This window comes from Melospiza melodia, chromosome 9, assembly GCF_035770615.1.
Source record: "Melospiza melodia melodia isolate bMelMel2 chromosome 9, bMelMel2.pri, whole genome shotgun sequence".
Lineage (NCBI taxonomy): Eukaryota > Metazoa > Chordata > Aves > Passeriformes > Passerellidae > Melospiza > Melospiza melodia.
In genome coordinates, this window is record NC_086202.1 from 13832077 (window position 1) to 13852752 (window position 20676).

General features: G+C 37.3%; 1 protein-coding gene across 12 annotated transcripts in view; it reads left to right on the plus strand.

Annotated features, from left to right (window-relative positions):
- LCOR (ligand dependent nuclear receptor corepressor) overlaps nt 1-20676 on the plus strand; it is an 83500-nt gene that overhangs the window by 14994 nt on the left and 47830 nt on the right. For 5 of the 12 annotated variants that reach the window (XR_010028700.1, XM_063163357.1, XM_063163359.1 and 2 more), the window contains exons 2-3: nt 15260-15325; nt 15743-15822. The exons of 2 other annotated variants lie outside the window; for them this stretch is intronic. Coding sequence is in view for 3 of the 10 variants with exons in the window: in XM_063163357.1 (XP_063019427.1) it covers nt 15260-15325; nt 15743-15822 (146 nt within the window). In the remaining 7 variants the exon portion in view is untranslated. Of the gene's footprint in view, nt 1-1849; nt 1943-13658; nt 13753-15259; nt 15326-15742; nt 15823-20676 lie in introns of those variants that run through there. 5 more of the 12 variants (XM_063163364.1, XM_063163365.1, XM_063163363.1 and 2 more) reach the window with 3 other exon arrangements.

The window sequence follows — 20676 nt, forward strand, 5'->3', positions numbered from 1 at the left end:
AAAGAGAGAAGTGAGGGGTGTGTGTGCAAAATCACTTATCCTTTCTGCAGTCTCATGAACTTCTAGCAGTGTAACTGATGCAGTGTAGGAGTAGGAATGAGTGATGGAGTAGAGAAGGAAAGGGCTGCAAAACCTGCTGTTGCTACTGCTCCAGAGACTACTTTGAGTCTGTGAGGTGATTGGACTTTGCCTCTATGAATCTTGCCTCATGCCAGCACCGATCTTTTAAAAGGGGCAAAAGATTGCGGAGATACTTTGCTAGTGTCCTCTGGTGCAAAATCAGAGATTAATTTTTGTTACATCTGAAGCCATGCATCTTCCTGAAATACATTGAGTTCTTCAATGAGATTATGTGGTTCTTGGTTCTGTACTGTCTTTATAGTTTGAAATAATTTAATACCCATGCTGTGTTTCATGTGCCTTTGGCTTGAGGGATACCTGGCAACATGTTGTTTAAATCTCCATTGAAATGTGCAGGGCTAACCAGTTTCTGTCAAAGATGAAGCAGACTGGTAGGAGCTATTTTGTTCTTGCCATCACACCATGAGCAGCAGCTGAAGATGTGCACAGGATGATTTATTTCAGAAATCACATAGTTGTCAAGGGGAAGGAAAACCTTCAGTCTCCTATTTGCTTGTGATGGGATGCATAAACTGGAGCAGAAGTCTCCATGCTGGAGCTTCTCCAAATGTTCAGCAACATGATAGGCAGAAAGGTGGCTTCTGGTAAAATGTTGAACCTGTTGGTTTGGGATTTTGATTTTTTATTTTGTTTTGGTTTTTTTCTTTTTTTGTCTGTGGACTGCCATGAGTACGAACCATCTACATAATTGCCTCATGGAACCCTTGTTACCGAGGAAAACAAATTCTGTAAAATTAGCCTAGTTTGTTAATTTGGGAATGAATCAGAAAAAACAGTTCTTAGTTTGTGTCTAGAAATATTTCTTAGAAACAAAGACTTGACAATCCTTGGAGATGTATGCTGGTTACTGTAACTTTTACATTTGCATTTGTCTGTCCTGGGTGAGGAGTCTCTTGTCTTTCTGAAGACAGAGTCCATGCTTTCCTCCTGTTATCTTTGCTATTAAAGCTGAATAGTGGTGACATCTGCCTTGATGGATGAGTGGATGTCATTCTTGGGAAAAGTAAATTTAAGGTAAAAAATAAATGGTGAAGGATTTTTTTTTAAATTCTTCTTTCTTTTTAGTAGTTGAACTAGCAGTTTTGGTTTATTTTCTCAAGGACCACAGGAATAAATCTGAACAATGCAAGGTTGAGTTGCACCTGTAAAAGTGGATTCGTTTTCTTAGCTTCCTCCTGTTCTGCACAAAGCCACAAGCAGCAGAAGTACTGGAAGAGCCTGCTGCGTAGGCTTATGCTAACCGTATGTTAACTTTGCTTAAAAAAAATTAAACCCTACCTCCTGCAGAACTTGATTTGCCATTGAGAAGAGCTTTCCACTTGCTGGGCATGAAGGGGAATTTTTCAGTCCCTGGCAATTGTGCAGAGATGGCTATTGTTATTGCCTCAAAGACTGTAGAAAGAACTTTAATTTCCCTGCTCTGTTTGGTGCCTCTGCAACTCCAGACTGTCTTTCAATGCACGTATTTAGCTGACTGTCCACTGTTGCTGCTTCTAGGTTCCTTTCATTTTATGTTTTATTCCACTATCCTTGTGGCTCTTCTACATTGAGTGTTTGGAGTTATTTTTCATGAGGTGTTTTTGTTTCCAAAGTAATTTTATTTTTTCTCTGGGTCATTTATGTATTTGTCTTCACTAATGTTTGCAACATCTCCGAACATAGTATCCTCTGTGAATTTAACTAACGTGCTGTTTACCCTTTCTTCCAGATCCAGTTTCTGATCCTACTTCCACATTTGGGAGTATGCAAGGGACAAACACAACTCTTTGCGTAGCTTGACTGGATATCCCAAGACTAGGATGTTAGTATATTTAAACATTTTTTTTGCATTAAAATGTTGCCAGTATCTTAATTGCACATAGACTATTATTTCTTAAATGTAATTAACTTTATTGGCATTATGCACATTCAGAATCTTGCTGGTAAAAACATTCTGCAGTCTGACTAGTGCTTATTGGTGACTTTAAAAAGGGTGCAGGAGTAAAAAGAATTTCAGGGTTGCTTTTTTAATGAGCTTATTTAGTGTTACAGCTTTAACACTCATTCTTGAAAGTGTTGGCTCTTTGTGTAATAAGATTAACTACAGGTTAATCCATGAACATATAAAATCTTTATACTATGTTCAAGATAGTTATGAAAGACCGTTTCAGACTTATGAATGCATGAAGAGAGATTTTTAAATACCTGAAATAGTCAAATATCTATAGAAATACTTGCATCAAATAAGCATTAGCAAAACCCAGAATTGCACACTGAAGTCTTCTTTGATTCCCTGCATTGCAGGTCATATTGTTATTCTGGGTCTCATAAGGAGCCAGTTGTCTGCAAGAGTAAACCCTATGCTAAACTATTTTTGCAGATTTGATAATGCAGTTTCCTTAAAAATGTGTTTTGTGATCATATCACTACTGCAAAATGAGGTATTGCATGTTTTCTGTTATGCAAGTAATTGTATGGAAGTAATTAGCAATTCAAAGACAAAGTCAGCATTAAAATATGTGCTGTTTTGAAAAATGTTGGTTTTTTGACTTGGCTACTCTGTTCCATGTGTTCAACTACTACTGTATGTAATTGAATTACGTATTGAACACTAGGCAAGCAAGTATTTAAAATACTGAGGTGACTAGGATACTGAATACAGGGTTCATTGTGGAGCTGTGGATTTTGCAGGTTCCTTTCCAGCCTTAGTTTTCCAGTGTGCTTCTGTTCTTTTTCCCCTGTAAATGAAAGGAACCTTCTCTTCATGAGATTTGAATTTCTTTTGTTAAACTGCTGCTGACCTTCTTGCCTGTGATTTTACAGTGATTGGGTATAGTTTCTCTGCTTGGATTTTAATTGATACTGTTCAGCTTTGTACATGGGTAATAAATCCAGTAAAATTGCAATTCTTCTTTAGCTTGGCTACTTTGACAAAAGAAAAACTGGTGCAAGTTGTTCTGCAACACTTGTTCTAGTATCCCACTGCATTTTGTTTTAGTGTCTGATTTCCTTCACTCATACCTCTGGTACTATTGCTGTGGTTTTATAGAAAAGTGTGTTATGGTCACCACAATGTGTTCTAGAAGTCTAACATTCCTTGAACTTGGAAATATTTCTGGTGTCAAAGATAATTTTTTTTTTTTAATTGGCTATATTTGAAATAATTTCCAAAATACTTAAGATATAAAATTGATGGTAGTGGGGAGCAGGGCACTCATGTGAGGTGGTTATTAATGCTTCTTGCACACACAGTCATCAGTAATTTACTGTTCCCTCTTTATGCCATTCTTTGTTCATTACGTGTGCATGATAGTCTTTTTCTTTTAGAAAAGGGAGAAACTTATGAGGAATTCTGTAGGGGGAAAAAATTACCTTAGGGGAAGATATTTACAAAGTGTCTTAGACATCAACAAACCGAATAGTTGTTAGTGCTACTGTAGACTTTTAATCCCTTAGGATCAGATAATTAGGGTGTAGCCTGCAGAAACTCAGTTTGCATCAAATTTCTTTGCTGTTTATATGGCTGTGCTGCTGGCAGTTCCTAGCTGTGGATTAGGAAATCCATTTCTGAGATTTTGCTCTGAAAGAACAATTAAGAAGTTACAAGAAGAGCTGCTTTGATTATAAGGGCACAGTGATACTGATCTTAAAAGCTGAATCTTCTAGCAAAGCAGCACTCAAAATTGGAAAGGGTTTCTGTTGTTTCTTCTTGTATAGGTTGTACCAGATACTTCAGTTTCTGATGAATTTAGCAGTACAACAGAGTGGGCAAGCTTGAGAAGATTTGTGTATAGGTTACCTGGAAAATTGAATTCTGATTTGGAACAAAGAACTAACTTCTGATTTGGAAGGCTGAGTGCTCCCCCAGTGTTTCTTCACTTAGCATGAAAGAATTGGTTTCAGATCTTCTGATCTTCCTAGTGATGATAGTGACTTCATTCTCTGAAAAGATCTGAGGGAGGTTTAGCAGGTTTACTAAGACCTTTTTATTGAGATACTAACTGTAAAATTAGAGCAAGACTGGCTGTTGCAGAAGTCTTATCTTCAGATGTTCTTTCTTTGTAACAGTTTGATGTTCTTGACTAGAAACCTGTAATTTGTTTAACTGTTAGCATATGCTGAGATTCTGCTGCAACACAATGACATTGAGAAACTTAGTGTGCAGAGAAAGTGTGGGACTGCTGTCTTCTCTCAAGTTCACATCACAAATGATGCTTTGAAGCAAGAACTTCAACTAGAATGAAAGCAAATGTATGAGGGTATAGGGTGGCCTCAACCAAAGTACAGTGGATTAAACATTTGACTAAAGAAGGCCAATAATATATGCTATATTTCAGGAATTCCAGAAGGTCTGGAATAAATAAGATGGAGAAGACAGCAGTGTCAGAAAGCTGCACATAACTACTTGGTTTGAGGAACACTTAAAGATGATGATAGGAACTGAAATTACTATGTGTATAACTCAGTTAAGTGCACTATAAGCTGTTAAATATACCATTAAACACCAAATTCACTGTAGCTATCCAGGAAAGGTACTTGGGAATAATTTTGAAATCCTGGATGGCCGTCATAAAATCTGTGTTCTCTATCATGTTACTTTTGCATCAACCAAATTCCAAGGGATCTTTCCTGGCTATGATCTTTACTTCTGATGCAGTATTTATATCAGATATCTGTCTTTAATCTGAATAAGGGAAAGGCAGTCTGAGAGAGCAAAACACTAAATCGGACAGATCTTGATTTCTGCGGTCTTGTCTAAGGTTTTCCTCCCTGGTCCTGCCACTTGTTCCTGCTGATGTAACTGGACTAAGCCAGGAAATTGTTACGATCTAGAAAGAAGGCAAGCAAAAATGATTATTTTTTAAAATCTTCTGTATGTTCTTATGTAGTAATTTATATTGCTAGTAAAAAGTGTGATTAGAAATGCTAATGGTCAAGCAGTCTGAGCTCAGCTTACAGAATTGGTGATGTGTGTCTGAGGAAAGACTCCAAGAGTTGTGACATGAGATGATGGTAAACATTATGTGACATCAAAAGTGAGAGAGAGATTTATCAGTCACTTGCTCTTTGGGAAAATTTCACTAAACTCCAAAGGTCAGGCTTTTTTACAGCTGTTTACTGTGGGTCTCTGGCATCTGATTGTAGTTATTTTTTTAGAAAAGGTTTACTGGTCCTCATCTACACTGAGTAATGTTCCATCACATCTGGCAATTTCAGTTCCCGCAGTTAATTTCAGCACCAAATTGTTTTTCTGCTGTAATATTTTGTTACAAAGTTGTCAGCAGCTGTGCTGATGCTTGTCTGTTTCCAGAGGAACATCAGGGCTTGCAGCTTCTTCAGTGCATCGGCATAACCTGAGGTGTGACTGCCGGATAGCTTAAGAATATTTCTGTTAATATTTGGTTCTGTTGACACAAGAATAACAACAGTAATACAGCTGTATCTTCCTTGCTGTATGCAAGGGTAGTCATGTGCTTACTTTGTACCTTTGTGTTCTTAATACTACTGCTGTGCAAACAACCATAAAGCTGGAGAGGATTGTTAGGCTTAGTTTTGCTTCCTTTGGGTTTGCACCTTGTGTTGTAGACTCATGGTCTTGATGTATACTTGCAAGTGTGACTTCTGTGATGACAGTTAGTCACTATAACCTGCCCTGTAGCTGGTGTGAATTCTGTGTCTTTCAGTGTTAAGATACTCCTCTGTGTGTGTTGATTTGTTTTCAGGGTTTTTGTTTAAGGTATATAACTTGTGACTCCCTGCCTTGCTTTCATTTACCCTTTCATTTTTGTGTAGGTGCCTGTATCACCTTCTGATTTCATCTAGATCATTCTTCCTATTGAGGCAGAAATGAGCTGTCCATCTGAAAAGGCTAAGGACACTTTTCTAGCATTTCTGGAAAGCCTTCTCAAAACATCACATGTGCTTCATATTCACTGTAGTCATTATTCAGCTTTCTTACCATGATCTAGAGCTTTCTTTGCTTTTGTTAAGCTTCTTAATCAGAATTTAGATACTCACCGATGTGGTGAAATAATCACTTGACTTAATAGTGTTGTATCTTTGTATACCATAAGATTTTTCAGGATGCTGTGAGCTAGATGGAGTCAAGGTGTACTGTTCATTGAGGCAATTATGTAATGGCTTATTGAGAAGGTTTATATTATACCAGACAGACTTACAATCACAAAAAACAGAGTAAAAATGCTCTTTGCAATTTTTACCTTACAGGTAAACTCAGTATATTCACCTCTCAACTCAGAAATGTTCAATTGTTTTCATGGGTCTGTTCATTGAAGGTCATCAGATGTTCAATGATTGGTGATGTGATTATGTTTAGTTTCCTAAAGAGAATCATGTTTTCATTCCCATTTACTGATTACTTGAATAGATCTGAAAAATCTCTGTAGAGATGGTGAAAGGGATATCTGCAACTTGAGAGCTGAAGGAAAAGAATAATATATTGAGTTAATTCAGTAATGAATCATGATATAAATGACCTCTTGTGGTAAAGAACTTGAAACTGAGTCACACTGCAGGAGTTTTCTAGATCACAGCTGTGGTTTGGTAGATGCTTTTTCTGCTGGCAGTTCTTGTTTAAGTGGATTCAGCAGCTTGTACCTACCATTTCTGGGCTGATTTTTAGCTTTGAATTATTTCAATTACTGTGGTTTCAGTAGGTGAATGTGTTGCAGACAGGGAACAAAGTCAGGCAAGACTGGGTTGCTGAGGGAGGCAGCCCTCTTCAAACAGGACAGTTGTGGAGTATGAAATATAGTTCCTATCTCAGCCAGTTAACTCATCCTCTAATGCTTCTGCACTGTGCCAATATCTCTTGAGGCTGGGCTGCAGGTCACTGGTGTCCTGTGCTTCCACACAGACAGCTGCTGTGGGACAGGGGGGTTCTTCTGTGCTTTAGGCTGGCTTGGCCCTCTGCTGTACCTGCTTGTGGCAGGTTGTTCCTGATAGCACACCTGGCCTGGTCTGTGACACGAGCATTACGAAATAAAGTGGAGCAGAGAATTGATGCTGCTGGAAATCCTATCTTTTCTGTGGGAGGCATTTTCCAGGGAGATCACTTTCATCTACTGCAAGGCTATTCTTAAGTTTGTGCCTTAGGAGCATGGCACATGGGGATAAATAGTGGTAGTTAATGAATGCCACCTTACCTTTGCTTGGGAGTGAAGCATTAATGGATTGTCTCCAATGGGAAAAAAGTTTCAAGGTTTTTATTTTGCTGCAATATGTAATGCAATACGGTTAAAAATAAAAAAAAAATAGCCTCAAGTTTGATAAATGTTTGGCTCTCTGTATTTTGGTCCATGCTGATTTGTGCTAGTGTGCATTGTCATTCTTGAGCTATTTGACTTTTCTAATCTGTAAACTTCCTAGCTAGTTCTTACAGTTTCTCATCAGTGAAAGTTGTACCTGGTTGCCTGTTGGAACTCCATACCTGGAGGTTGAACAAATAAGAGCACTGTCTTTGAACTGAGAAAAGCAAATCCCACTTCAATTTTTATTTAAAAAATTCATATGCTTGGATTTTCCTTTAGTTAAGTTCTTATAAAAAAAAATTTAGGTCCTCTTCTACCATTAAGGAAAACCTTTATATTTTTAAGGATGCATAGAAAGTTGGTAGTTACTGAAACTCCTCTGTAGTAATTCTTTGTCATTTTGTGCTGTCTGTATTTTCTGGTTTATTTTTAAGGCAATAAAATGCAAGTATTTACATGAGAAGATTCCAGTTAGGTCCTGCATTAGTGGTGACTGACTGTGAAGGAAACCAGATCGTTGTACAATAAATCTCCTGATTTTGAGTTAAATGTAAACCAGAAATCCACAACCCCTGACTTGAGCAACTAGCCAGATTAGTGGTGCAGTATCTATAAATTTGAGGATCGTTTCACCCCTGTAAATCCATATGAAAATTGCAACTCAGCCTGCCAGAACAATTGATGTATCTTGAGGGGATCTTGAGACAGCCATTGCAATGTCCTTAGCTTTTCTTGAATTCTGCTTGAGACTTTTGATTGGAAATAAGAAGTTTGCATGCCTTTGTGTAATTCTCTTCTTGATATCAGATCGCTCACACAAAAATACTCCTCGTGGGAGGGAAGCAGGAGATGATCCATATTTTGCTATACTCTGCACTCAGGCAGCAAGCTTTATAACTTGTCACTTCTGGTTTTTTGGGGTTGAATTTTCAGTTGTAATCAGTGAGATAACCTGCCAGTTAGAGTGCTAACATTGGATGGAAAGTCTCCTGTTTCCATTTCTTGTACTGTGACACAAGCTGGTAACTTGCTTTGCTTCTCTGCTCTCCCTTGTAGAGCAGAGAGATCTCCCTTGTTCTAGGGTGTTTGTTTGGCAAGGCACTTTTCTGCTGTGAAGGCAAGTGGATTGCAGCTCTGTAGTTCTGATATGTAGCTGTTATGCTGTCATATTTAGCTCATTAAATTTTAAATGCCTTGCTGTGAGTTTGGGATTGCATCAGAGAAAATGTTCTTAGACTTAGCTCTCAGAGGAAAAGGAATAGCTTGGTTGAGAGGGATGTTTGGAGAGCAGAGTGAGGATGGTCTGCTGCAGTTTTTTTTATAAAAATTACAAACTAGTAGTGGAATTTTAATTAAATCCTGCAGGATTGATGGTCAGTCAGAAGCACTTCTATCAACAGTTCTTGTAGTTTTTTGCTGTTTTCTTGAGTCTCAGCTTACTGCTGCAGTAAGTTACTGTAACAGTGATGTAGTGGCTGTTTGGCAGAACATGTGCCTTGTTCGCTTCTTGATTGCTTCAAATGAAGCTTCTTTACTGGAGATGCTCTTCTACAGTGAATAAAGCATTACTCTAAAGCCAAAATTCTTTTTCTCTTGAGCTCCAAGTTCCTGTTTAGGGACTTCAGCGCATTATTCTGTATTCTGTCTTGAGAACGGAAGGTGTTTTGGTGCAGAAAGCTGCAGAAGAGCTGCGTATTGCCATACAGAGCTTGGATATATCTGTCCTTTTAAACAGTACCTGTCTTAACATCCTTAGTTCTTTTCTTTTGTATGCATGTGGCTGTATTGCTCTTAAAGAACCAGGTTGATATTTAAGGTCCTCATAATCCTCTGGAGCAGGAATGTGTGCAGTAAGTCCCTGAACAGTGCAGTTTCATTAACAAGAATGGGGAAGCATGAAATTTGAAAAATTGGTTGAGATGTTCAGCTTTTACTTTGTTCCCCAAGAAGCTGAAGCAAAGTTGATTTACCTTGTAGTTGGAGTCCTTAATTGGTCTCCGTGCAGATAACGAGATCTGTCATCATAGGTAGATGGGAGTTTCTTATATTTTGTTGCATGAATAAAAGAATATTCACAACTTATAATTATATGCATGTCATGAGACTTAGTGTGTATTAATAACTGTCCTGTGACTTTTTTCCACCTCCCTTGTTGCTTGGTCTTGCTTTTCTATTAAGATGCCTGTGACTGAAACATTCAAGTTTAATAGATTTTTGTCCTGAAAGAGACAGAATTCCCGTGTTACACATAGAGTGTAGGATTTTTCTGAATTAATTCCTGCTTCAAATCCCATAGCTGTGGATAAATATAACCAATCTTGACCAGAAAATGTAGGCACAAGAAATCCAGTAAAAACCTGATGTGATGGTGGCTCTTGGTTCAAACTAATGAGACTCCTAGCATGATGAATCCAAGTGCTGGGAGAGAATGAAAGGGAAATAGATCTCAGCAAGCAGCCTATGCTTTCCTAAATAACACCTTCAGAGTCCTAGAGTAGGGAAAACAATGATCCAGTCTTAGGGTGCGTGTCTTGTGTCTTCAGTTGGACCCTTGTAAAATTAAAGAGTGTCTAATGTCTGGCTGAGTTTGATCAGCTTCCAGTTCCAGCTGCTGGATCTGGGTATGTCTTTGAGAGGCTGTTTTTCCTGTTCCTAGATGTGTGATTTGTGGCTTTCTCCATTCCCCCTACCCCCCTTTCCAAGTAGTGTTTAATTGCATTTGCTTTCATAAGCAGCTTCTGTGACCTGGGCCTTTTGTTAATTGCTGCTCTTCCTGTCTTTGTAGCTCCAGCAAATTTAGTGACTGCTTTCTTCCAAGTCACTGGCTAGGACTGAAATGGCAAATGGCACAGGGCCAGGAACCAGTACCTGATGTACCTCATTGCCAGTAGTTTCTCACTGCCACCAATATTTTAAGAGCTGTCACTTAATTGATTTTTAGCGTTTTGTATTTATTTAACTGATTTTTTTTTTCCCTTGTTTGCCTTAGGGTTTTGGTGTTTTTTTAATTTTGGGGTTTTTTTAAAAATATGTGGCTTTAGTCAAGATGTGTCATGCCAGCCCAAAAGTCTAAAAATATTACATCAAACCCATTGTTAATTAAAATTTTAATTTTGTAAGACTCTAATAAGAATTTCTGTAAGCCCATGTTGATTGACACCATTTTTGCTATCAATTCCTGAGAACTATTCATTGGTTTTGAAACCCTTTACCAGTTTGAGACCCTGGTACTAACTTGTTTAATGTTGTGACATTTCAAAGTGATTTTTTTTCTTTTTTTTTTGAGCCCATTGGGACTTCCACAATATTTCAGGACTTTTTGGAATTAAACACTGCTGCAAATACTCTGAGTAACTCACAGAAAAAAACCCAGCACATGTCCATTGAATATTAAAACAATTAACTTACAAATGTTAGTAACACCACCTTGATAGATTTTGTTGAATTATTGCCATTCTATTGAACATTTTGTAATATACTCCCATACTCCTACATATTTTTTCTAAAAATTCCAATGTATATGTGCCTTGATTTTGATTTTATCTTTGCTTACTTTAAAGCTGTTTGCATCTCCTCTCTGACTTTTGCAACATTTCTGAGTTTTGATTTAACTTCTCTGCTCTGAGTCTTCCTGTCCATCATCCAACTGTTTGTCTCCTCTTTGTGCTTTTACTCCTAGTCACTTGGGTTTGGGTTTTGTTGTTTTTTAAATTTTTTTCCCCCAGTTAGCAGGTCAGGTTTTCTCCCCCATGGGTTTGATGGTTTCTCATATGTTCTTAGATGGTTCATAAATTTAAACAAAATATATAGCCAACTAATGTCTTGAGTGACTTGACTAAATTTCCAGCTTTTTGAAGTTGTCCTTTTAATGTGCAAATTGCTATATATTTGGCTGTTTATTATAAATAAATGCTGATGAATCACTTGTCTTAATTTCTATTGCAACTGGTCCATTGGAGTTTGATTTGATCCTTGTGGATCACTTCCAACTCTGGATATTCTGAGTCTCTGGTTCTGTGACCTACTGTACTTAACTGCTGGCCTGGGTAGTACTCATTAAGTCTATTGAGGTTTAGTTTATAAATTGATATTCACTGATTAAATTTATATGCACAGATAAGGGCTGAGGAGTTGACAACTCTGTATGTTGCTTTTAATTTTCTGCCCTTGCTGTGCTGATTTTTTTTTTTTTTTTTTTTTTTTTAGTTATTAACAGTTTATGTAATAATACCTTCAGAGCAATAGTAGTCTGTGGTTTTTTACTTCCCCTAAAATGATTTGTACCTGGAAGTTAAAGTCAGGCTTTACTGCTTTGACTAGATGCATATCTAGGGCTGAATTATGTAGTAACCATTCAAAGGCATATTTGAGCTGTGCTGTCTTGAGGGGGAAAAAAAGCATTGTTTGACATGCTAGGCTCTGTGTCAATGGCACTCCAGAAATGCATCCCTATCTTTTTCTGAAGATCTTGCATTCCTGTTTTTATAGTAGAGAATGTGTCTCTGGCTGATTTGCATTACCAGATACTGTTATCCCAAGGAGCCTGGAAGCTACTTAATGATCACAAGGGCTCTCGGTTCTAAGGGAGAAGATGGCATGAGGGCTTAACTGTTTTTTTTTCTTTGTTTTAAATTGTTGTCTTACACCATTAGCCATCAAACTACAATTACAGTTTAAATTTCTGACAAAATATTTGCTCATAGACGGGTAAAAATGCCAAGAAAAGATGAAAATAAAACTGTTTAGGCGCAGACAGAAAACTGGTTAAAAATTGATCATGCTGAAGACTGCATAGTCAACCTTCCCCCCTGCCTTCTCTTTAGTTTTAATTTCTTTCCTTGCTACCCTTAGCAGAAAAAATGGCATATATATATTCTGATTTTTACCAGAGGATGTTTTAGGGGAAGCTTTACTTGTTTACAGTTTAACTGTTGTGAAATGGGAATAAGTGTGTAACAACCTCTGCATTTAAAAAGTTATTCCACCGTTGCTTCAGTACTAAGGATTTTCTTTCTTTGTTCTGGGCTTTATTTTTTTCTAATTCTTAACTTCCTAGAGAGCCTTCTGGAAAAGAGAGATGTTTTAAAGTTTATAAATTCAGGGGGATTTTTTAAAATCAAAATATTTTTTTCTAAATTCTTCTACTAACATCCAGAAAGTGTTTTTCATTGGAAACGTCACCAGTAACATTTGTGAGAGTTAAATATGTGGCTGCTTTGATTGTGAAGAGCATATCAGAGATCTAAATACAACTGATACTGAAAATCTAATACTGATTTCTAAAATACTGGAATTTTCTTTCTTTTTCTTTCTTCTAATTCTGTTATTCCTGCAACTTTTCCACTGGCTCTGCTCTTCAGCTGCTATAAACTATCAGACACTGAGACACAGATGATGAAAATATAGAAAATGGAATTTAGCAGAGAGAGCCATGTTAATTTCTGTTCCATTTGAAATGCAGGAAAATATCATCTGCCAAATGGAAAAGGACAATCGGTGGGAAAAGAAATGTTCTTTTCAAGCTTCTAAGAGCAGTGACAATGGAGAGAAAAAATACTATAAAAAGTAGGCAGCTCCTTTTTCAAGATTTTGTTTTCAATGTATTCTGCATGATTAACTGTACACAGTTGCTCTTTTGGAGCCCTGAATGACTGAACACAACATCACAGGGCTTAAACTGCCTTTGCTGCATTGCACTTTGCATTTGGGGGGAATAGGGCTCAGCTTTATGGCAGTTTTACCAGTCTCTAGTATAATTTTTGAATACATTCATACTTCCCTTATTTGCCTTTTTTAATGTCAAACATTGCACATAAGATGTTCTGCTGTTGCTATGCAACTGCTAAATCCAATATTTAATATTAATAAAACCCGAGTGGCATTAGCATCACTCAGAACAGTGGGCTAGCAAACTACGATCGTACAATATCCAAGCTGTAAAACTTGGCAGGGACTTCAGTGTGCAATTGCATGCATGGCAAACTGTGGGGCATGAGTCACTGCCAGTTACTATTAAAAGATTGATGAGTTTGAGTAAAATTTCTGAGGTCTTTTGATTTTTATACATATATTATATATATATATATATATATATAAAATAGAATTCTGAACAAAAAGATCAAGAACAAGGTTGGTTAGCTATTTTCCTTAAGGTTTCATTTCAGAGTCAAATTCTGAGGGTCTCTACCCATATGTTAAAAACGTTATAAACTATTCAGCGTTATAAACCTATGGGTCAATACCCTGATTCTCCTATTTTTCTTCTAGGTCAGGTTGGTCGGCCCTTTCCCACTGTTCCTGCCACTTCCTGAAGCCTGAATTGGCTTTTTTTGGAGGCAGTGCTACTTCTCTGCCTGACAAGGTGCTGTTCAATGGGATGTGTTTCCAGTTTCTCCTCTTCCACCTTGTTTTCTGATTTCTCCCTATTTCCCTTCACTCTTGACTGTTATTTCACCTTTTTTTTTTTGATTCTTGGTTCTTTCTGAGATTATATTTTTAGTGTTGTACCTCAGCAATGCTTTTGCCATCTAAGTCATGTTGCACCCTGCAAATTCTGTAGCATCCTGCATCGGATTGCTGAAGATGTTGGTGCACTGACACTCTTGCTGATACCCAGAGGGATGAAACACTGTTTGTCATTTCCTTTTGAAGACTGCTTTCCAAAACATAACTTAGATATTAGATCTGGATGAAGTCAGAATTATTTTAGAATTACTGCTCTTTTGAAGTGGAATAAACTATTTCCTTCATAGTACACAATCATTTAGATTTTGACTGATATCTTAAACATTGCTATTTTGGGTAGTTTATCTGTCCCTGATTCACCCATGCAAGTTTCTCTAAATTTAAGACCATACTTTTGTTTCTTAATTTGTTTTTTATTTCTTCTTCTGCCACTCAAAGATTCAAAGAAGTAGGAGAAGCTAGAAGCCCCTAGCTACTTGCAAACCATTCTTAAAGCTACAAAGCAAAAAGTATTGGAAGGGGTAGGGAAGGGCAGGCAATAGTAAAGTTATAGTCCTGAATTTTTCTGGTTATTCCATTTTTATACATTTTTATAAGGTGGAATTTGTCTATCACCCTAAAGTAATCTTTGTACTTTTCACACTCTGCTAACCCATCTTCTCACAGTACTGGGTGGTGAACAGCTCTGTAGATTTTTTACTGCCACCAGGGGGGTTAGTATAATATTGATTTAACTTTTCCAAATAATGGCAATAATTTTGGTGCACATTTTCCCTCTTCTGGAATAAACTTAAATTGATTAGATTTATTTTAGGTGAGGTATAAATCGTGGCATTGAAGTAGATTGGACTGTGTGTGTCTTGGGTGCAAATCTGTGATTGAAATTTCATTCTGTACTAATATGGCAATGCTGAATCCTCCTCCTTTTAATTTTCTCTCCTCAAAACTGCAGTTCTTGAGGAAACACTGATTCTAATGTTTACTGAAATTCAGAAAAGTAACTGAATGCCACTGAGATGTAAGAATGTATTTTTGAAATTGGGAAATTTTACCTTCTTTCAGTTTTGAGGCTTAAATGAAAGTATTTTTGTTTGCGTAGAAATTACTCGGTCGCGTTGTAGAACCTGCAGCTTCTTATGTTCTTTTGCAAATGGTTTATTTCCATGTTGTAATGTTCTTTGTTTTTAACCTAGCTACTTAGAAAACTGCAGGAGTCAGTGGACTCTGGGTTGTGCTCTGATTTATCAGTAGTTCAGTCATCACAATTGACCCGTGTATCTTGTAAGACTTGGAGAAAACGTGTTGAGCTCTGTTCTTGGAACAGATAAATATAGAACTGCTATTGTGAATATTGTGGTGACGTACTAATCTAGAAAGCTAACAATTCTTTTATTTGCTTTTAGGGTTTGAAAGTATTCTAGAAGGCCTGTTTGGACCTGGATTATTAAAAGATCTCAGTTTGTTTAAAGGTATTCAATCTCTATGTTTGTATCTTGTTCTGCATTTCTAATGACAGAAGCAGCCTCAGCTCTGCCTCTAGAAAATGTGTGTTACCGTGGTGATTTGTGCTTTTTTTTTCCCCCTCCCCCAGGCAGTGCTCACAGTTAGTTTCATATTGGCTAAAATTACTAATGAGTGTGCGTTCATCTTTATGTAGCTGGGAGTGTATTTTGCAGTGCTCAGAAAAACAGATTTGTTGTGCATAGATAAAATGTATATAGTTTGGTAATCTGGGGATTTAGAAAAATGGCCGAAATGAAGCCTGAATCCTCAGAAAGCAGGCAAGAATGTTGTGAAACAGGTATTTAATTCAGCATTTCTCTTTTGGCTCCAGTTGTGTCGTGGTTTATGAATATGAAGTAATTTGCTATTCTTCTGATTTACAGACTGTGAGCCTGAAGGTGTTTCTGATTGGTCTTTTGATGAAAATTGTCTTTTCTGCTGCCTGAGAAGAGAAAAAGTGAAGGTAACAATGCAGATGTGTGAAGCTAGTAGTTGTAGGGGAGGGACAAAGGGAGGGAGTTTGCTGCTCCTAGTTAACTGAATATGGAAAATCTGCAACCTCCTACCCCTTTCTCCTTTGGAAAAAGGTTTTCTGAATTAAATTATGCAGGTTAATGAACAGACTTGCCTCTTTCTCTGCAACTTTTTCTTTGTAGTATGTAATGCAGGTGGTGGGTTTCTCTTTTTCTTCCCTGTGCATTAGCTCTTTCTGTTTGGTGTTTTTATTTGTTTTGGGTTTTCCTGAGTTCTTTGTAAGGGATCTTGTTGGGAATCATGAAACCTTTCCCAAGGGAGCCAGACTGTGGCTTGTGCATGTTTACTACAGTCAGATGATAGGCTTATCTTCAATATGGAAATGTGGTCCATTTTAACAGTCTAGAATCTTGTTCTGTATCTTGAAATTTTCTTCCCTGTGGGCCATATCCTTTTATTAAAGTGCTCTTGTGCATGGTAGATTTTTGTACTGTGCTTGTTCACAATGAAGTCAGAACCTAAACATGGACAAGTCAGGTTTGCCAACACAATAAACTTGCAGTTTATTTTCTTATGGAGATTATAGTTGTATATAAAACAAAAGCTTTGGTGCTATACTGATTGTTGCTCAGCCCACGTATTGAAATTGTGATTGTTCTATAACATAGGAAGGAAGGATCATCTGTCTTGGCAAAACTTCCTTTACTGGAATTTGTAACTACTGCTTCTTCCTGCACAATGTAAAACAACACCAGAATGGATCTCTATCAACTTAGGAATTAAACAAAAGCACTCTTTCCTCTGTAGCAGCTAGCATGTAGCTGACTGGCTTGTCCATAAAGGAAGTACCTTGTTGACACTGATATTTGCTGTGCTGCCAGTTCATGCATGTTTCTGTATTACAGCTTTTATTAAGGCACAAGAGGAGGTTTAGGAATACTTGCATTTAGAACAGATGTAAGTCATAGTTATTTCATTGAGACTGACAGCAGGTAACATGTATCTATACTTGTGAAAGGAGCTCTTTTTTTTTCTTACCTCATTTCATAAAAGGACAAAATCCAGTGTTAAACACAGCTCTAGTTAAGCCATTGAATTGATTCAGAAATTAATTTTGTGGTGAATGAGAGACTGGTCATAGTGTGGGCCAGTTGGACAGTGTGTGGTAGGTATTCAAAAAGGCAGTCTTACTGCCCTCCAGCCTCTCTGTCAATTCGGTTGGGTTTGGGTATTTTGGCTTTTTGGCTTGTCTTTGTTTTGTTTTTGAAGGAATAATATGTGTCCTTTTAGGTTTAGGGTTTTTGTGTGTCATCTGAGAGATGGTAGAATGGGAGTGCTTCCTTTCCCCTGTGGGTGCAGCAGATTGCTGCCCTGCTGGCACTGATGTCATTAGCTTGCAATACAGATTTAAATATGATTCTTTCACAAGAGCCTTCAAAAAGTGTGAATTTGACAACATCTTAATTAGAATTCTAATATGTGAGACTAAATTGTTGGAAAAAACGTTGTAACTTAATTGGTATTTAGCTAAATAATGGACAGTCTTCAGTTAATTCAGTTCAACTAAATTTAGAATAGTACTAGTTTTTTTTAAAATCTCTTCCATTGAACATCTGGACTGATCTCTAATTCTTTAGGGAGTTGCAGGCTGTTCGTGTGCATCCTGTCACCTTGTTTGGAGAAGAACTGGGCAGGGTGGCATGGTTTGGGTTGGTGCTTGCATGAGTGCTGAGTTACAGAATGAAAAGGTGTGTAATGGATTGTGTAGCTGGGAGCTGGATAGCCACAAGCCATGTATTAAGATAGTGTGTGGCTGTGGCTGGCCTGTTTTTTGGGGTTTTTTTTGAGTACATAATTACCAATACCTCCTTTTGGATTAGTGGAATAATCAATCAATCTACTTGATTTTCACCTGTAAGTGACATGTAGATACCTAGTGTAACAAGTTCAAAACCAATAAATATCTTCAGGGTTTTTTTCTGGATTTCATTTGCCCATGAGAATTACCTGTAAATTAGGAGACCAGTGGCTGTGCATAAGTAAAAATGAGTTCTGGACTTGCAGGATGAGAATTGGAGGCCAGTATTTGTTTATTGGCAGAGCTGCTTATGGGGTGAGAATCTACATTAGCTGTCCCACTCAGTGATAGTTGTTACTGCTTCTGCAGGCAGTCAGGTTCATTGCATGACTTCTTCAAAGGATGGAAAACCACCTTTTGAAGCATTCTAAAAATATTAATGTATTTGTACCAGCAGTTCTACTTGCAACTACTGAGCAAATAACTGCATTTTTGGCAGTCAAAATACAAGACAAGTTTTGATAGAGAAATGGACTTAAGTGTTTTCATTTGAATGAGATAACAAAATACAGACAAAGTAGGGAGCCAGCATCTTCCCGGACATTTTTTCCCAAATCCAAAGTGTTATGTGCAGTAATGTAGAACTTTTAGAAACTGGATTTTTTCTTTTCATCACAGAATGCAGAATACACCATTGTTTCTGCATGGTGTGATAGGAGAATAAGTGGTTACCTAAGGTGCTGCTACCAGGTTATTAATGTGGGTGCCTGTGTGCAGAAATGGACAGGCACCTTGAAAGACAAAAAAAGCCATTTAGCAGCTCTGGCTGCCTCCATGAGGTGAGAGAAAGATTGGGATGGGACCAAATCTGACACCAAATCTGACAAATTCACATTTGGATATAGTGCAGTTGTGGTAATTCTCTATTGCTTGTGGTCTTTATCACTTTTCCTTCTAAAAGGTTGTGGTACAGCCAAGACACATCAATTGAGATGGATTGAAGTGTACTTGCCTTATCTCTTTTTAATTATGATTCCTAATTTTTCTGTGTGATTTGTTAAATAATCTGACTGAGCTATCATTACAGAAGAAATCTTTGGCTTCATGTAGAATGTTTGTATCAAATGAGGTGGTCTGTAGTGTCATTTGCTCATAGTTGGAGCTCAGGCCTAGTTTAAGAAAGGCCAGAAGAAAGGAGAAACTGGAAAATGAATCCTTTAAGAATATTCAGTCGAATATATTCATGTAGAAAAGAAAACACTGTTGTCTACAGTGACATAAAGCAATTCATGTGTATTAAGAGAAAAAAGGAACACACATACATGGATACACAGCTAATCTCATTGGTTGGTGAGAGCAGAACAAGAAGGATAATACTCCTAAGCACATCAACTATTTTATAGATATATTTAAGCTACAAAAATAGCAAGAGAGAAAATTACTTCTAGGAGCATATTCTGGATTCATAGGCTGCTTGATGCCAGAATATTGATTCTGGTCTGCAAAGTTCTCTAAAATACCTGGGCTTCAGTGAAAGGACCTCTCAAAATTATTTCATTTGTGAAGAAGTGTGTTAAGGTACAGCATTTGAAGAAGTTATTTTAAAATTCAAAATTACTCTGTTATGATTTGGATATTTTTAAAAGCTTGTAATTATTTTACACAAATCTGATGGCCTTTGACTATGGAGGAGCATAACCAGTAAGATATGAACTGTGGTAAATGTCTGAATAATTCTGAAGAGAAGTTATCACTCATCTAAAGCATTAACTTGTAGAATAATTGAAGGTGGCAAAGGAAATATCTAAAAATGAGTTGAAGTTGTAGAACTCCTACAATTTTTGATGGCTTTAGAATGTGTTTAAGCTGTGTACAGAGTTCCCCAAGTGTGCTGGAACATGCTCTAAAAGATTTTAAATGGATTTCATCACTTAAACTCAAGCATTTAGACTGTCACTTTTGTATTGCGTCATTTTAAAATTATTTGATATGGAGACTAAAACTTGAAAATATTGTTTGTGATAATCTCCAGATGTGTTTAGCAGTAATGCAGGGTTGCAGCTTTTCTTGTGCATCAGTGTTAATGTAAGCATGTTGTGGTTCCACACTGCAGCATGCTTACATTTATATTTCACTGATATATTTCTTTTTCCCCTACTATAGATAATAAATGATAGTCAATAGCTATGGATCAGTCAAGTTGCATGTTTTGAATGTGATAAATATGATGTCAGTCATCGTACTGTAAAAAAAATATATTCAGTAAGTGAGGGAGGTCTTAAAACTGATTAAACCATCTGAATTTTTTTTAATACTAAGGTGGGAGCAGTTGTAGTTGCTTTAAAGGACATGCTCAGAATCGAAAATTATCTTGATAAATTTGAAAAACAGGACAAGACAGACCTGTTTTGTCAAGTCACAAGTTTCAGAGGTCTTAAAAGTGATAGGAATGTGAAATTGGTAAATGACTTCATGGACTGTTTCAGGAGAAGAATTTGTGTTAATACCTGGAGAGGAAAACCTGAATGCTGGTGAAGCCTCAAATGACTGTAGCATTTTGAGAGATGTAAACAAACTGAGTATCATTGAAATGAAAGCAACAAGAATGATATTTTCTTGCAGGTAGAAGGGGTGAAGAGGTCTGCTACCCTTAAAGCTTGTGTACAGAAAATTGTTCTCCTTTGTGTTGGCTATGAATTAAAAAGACTGTACAGTCTTAAGGAAAAAAAACACATTGGAGAAGACAGCCTAGGGGTGTTTTAGCAGTCCTTTTTTTATTCAGTGTTCCTGCTTTTACGTTGAGGTAGGGTGGGAGGCTGGAGGGAGTCCATGGGATTGACCAGTCAGCCATGGGTGGTCTCTGGGCAGCCTCCTTTTTTTTCCTGAAGATGGATAGGAATTATCTCATCCTGTTCTAGCTTGTGGGCTCTTCCCATTCCATCTGTGTGTGTGCTGTGGCTTAAACATGAAACTGCTGTTTGCACATCTACACCACAACAGCCTGCATCATAGAGTTCTCTTCATGTCAGCAGTTCAGCATTGGAA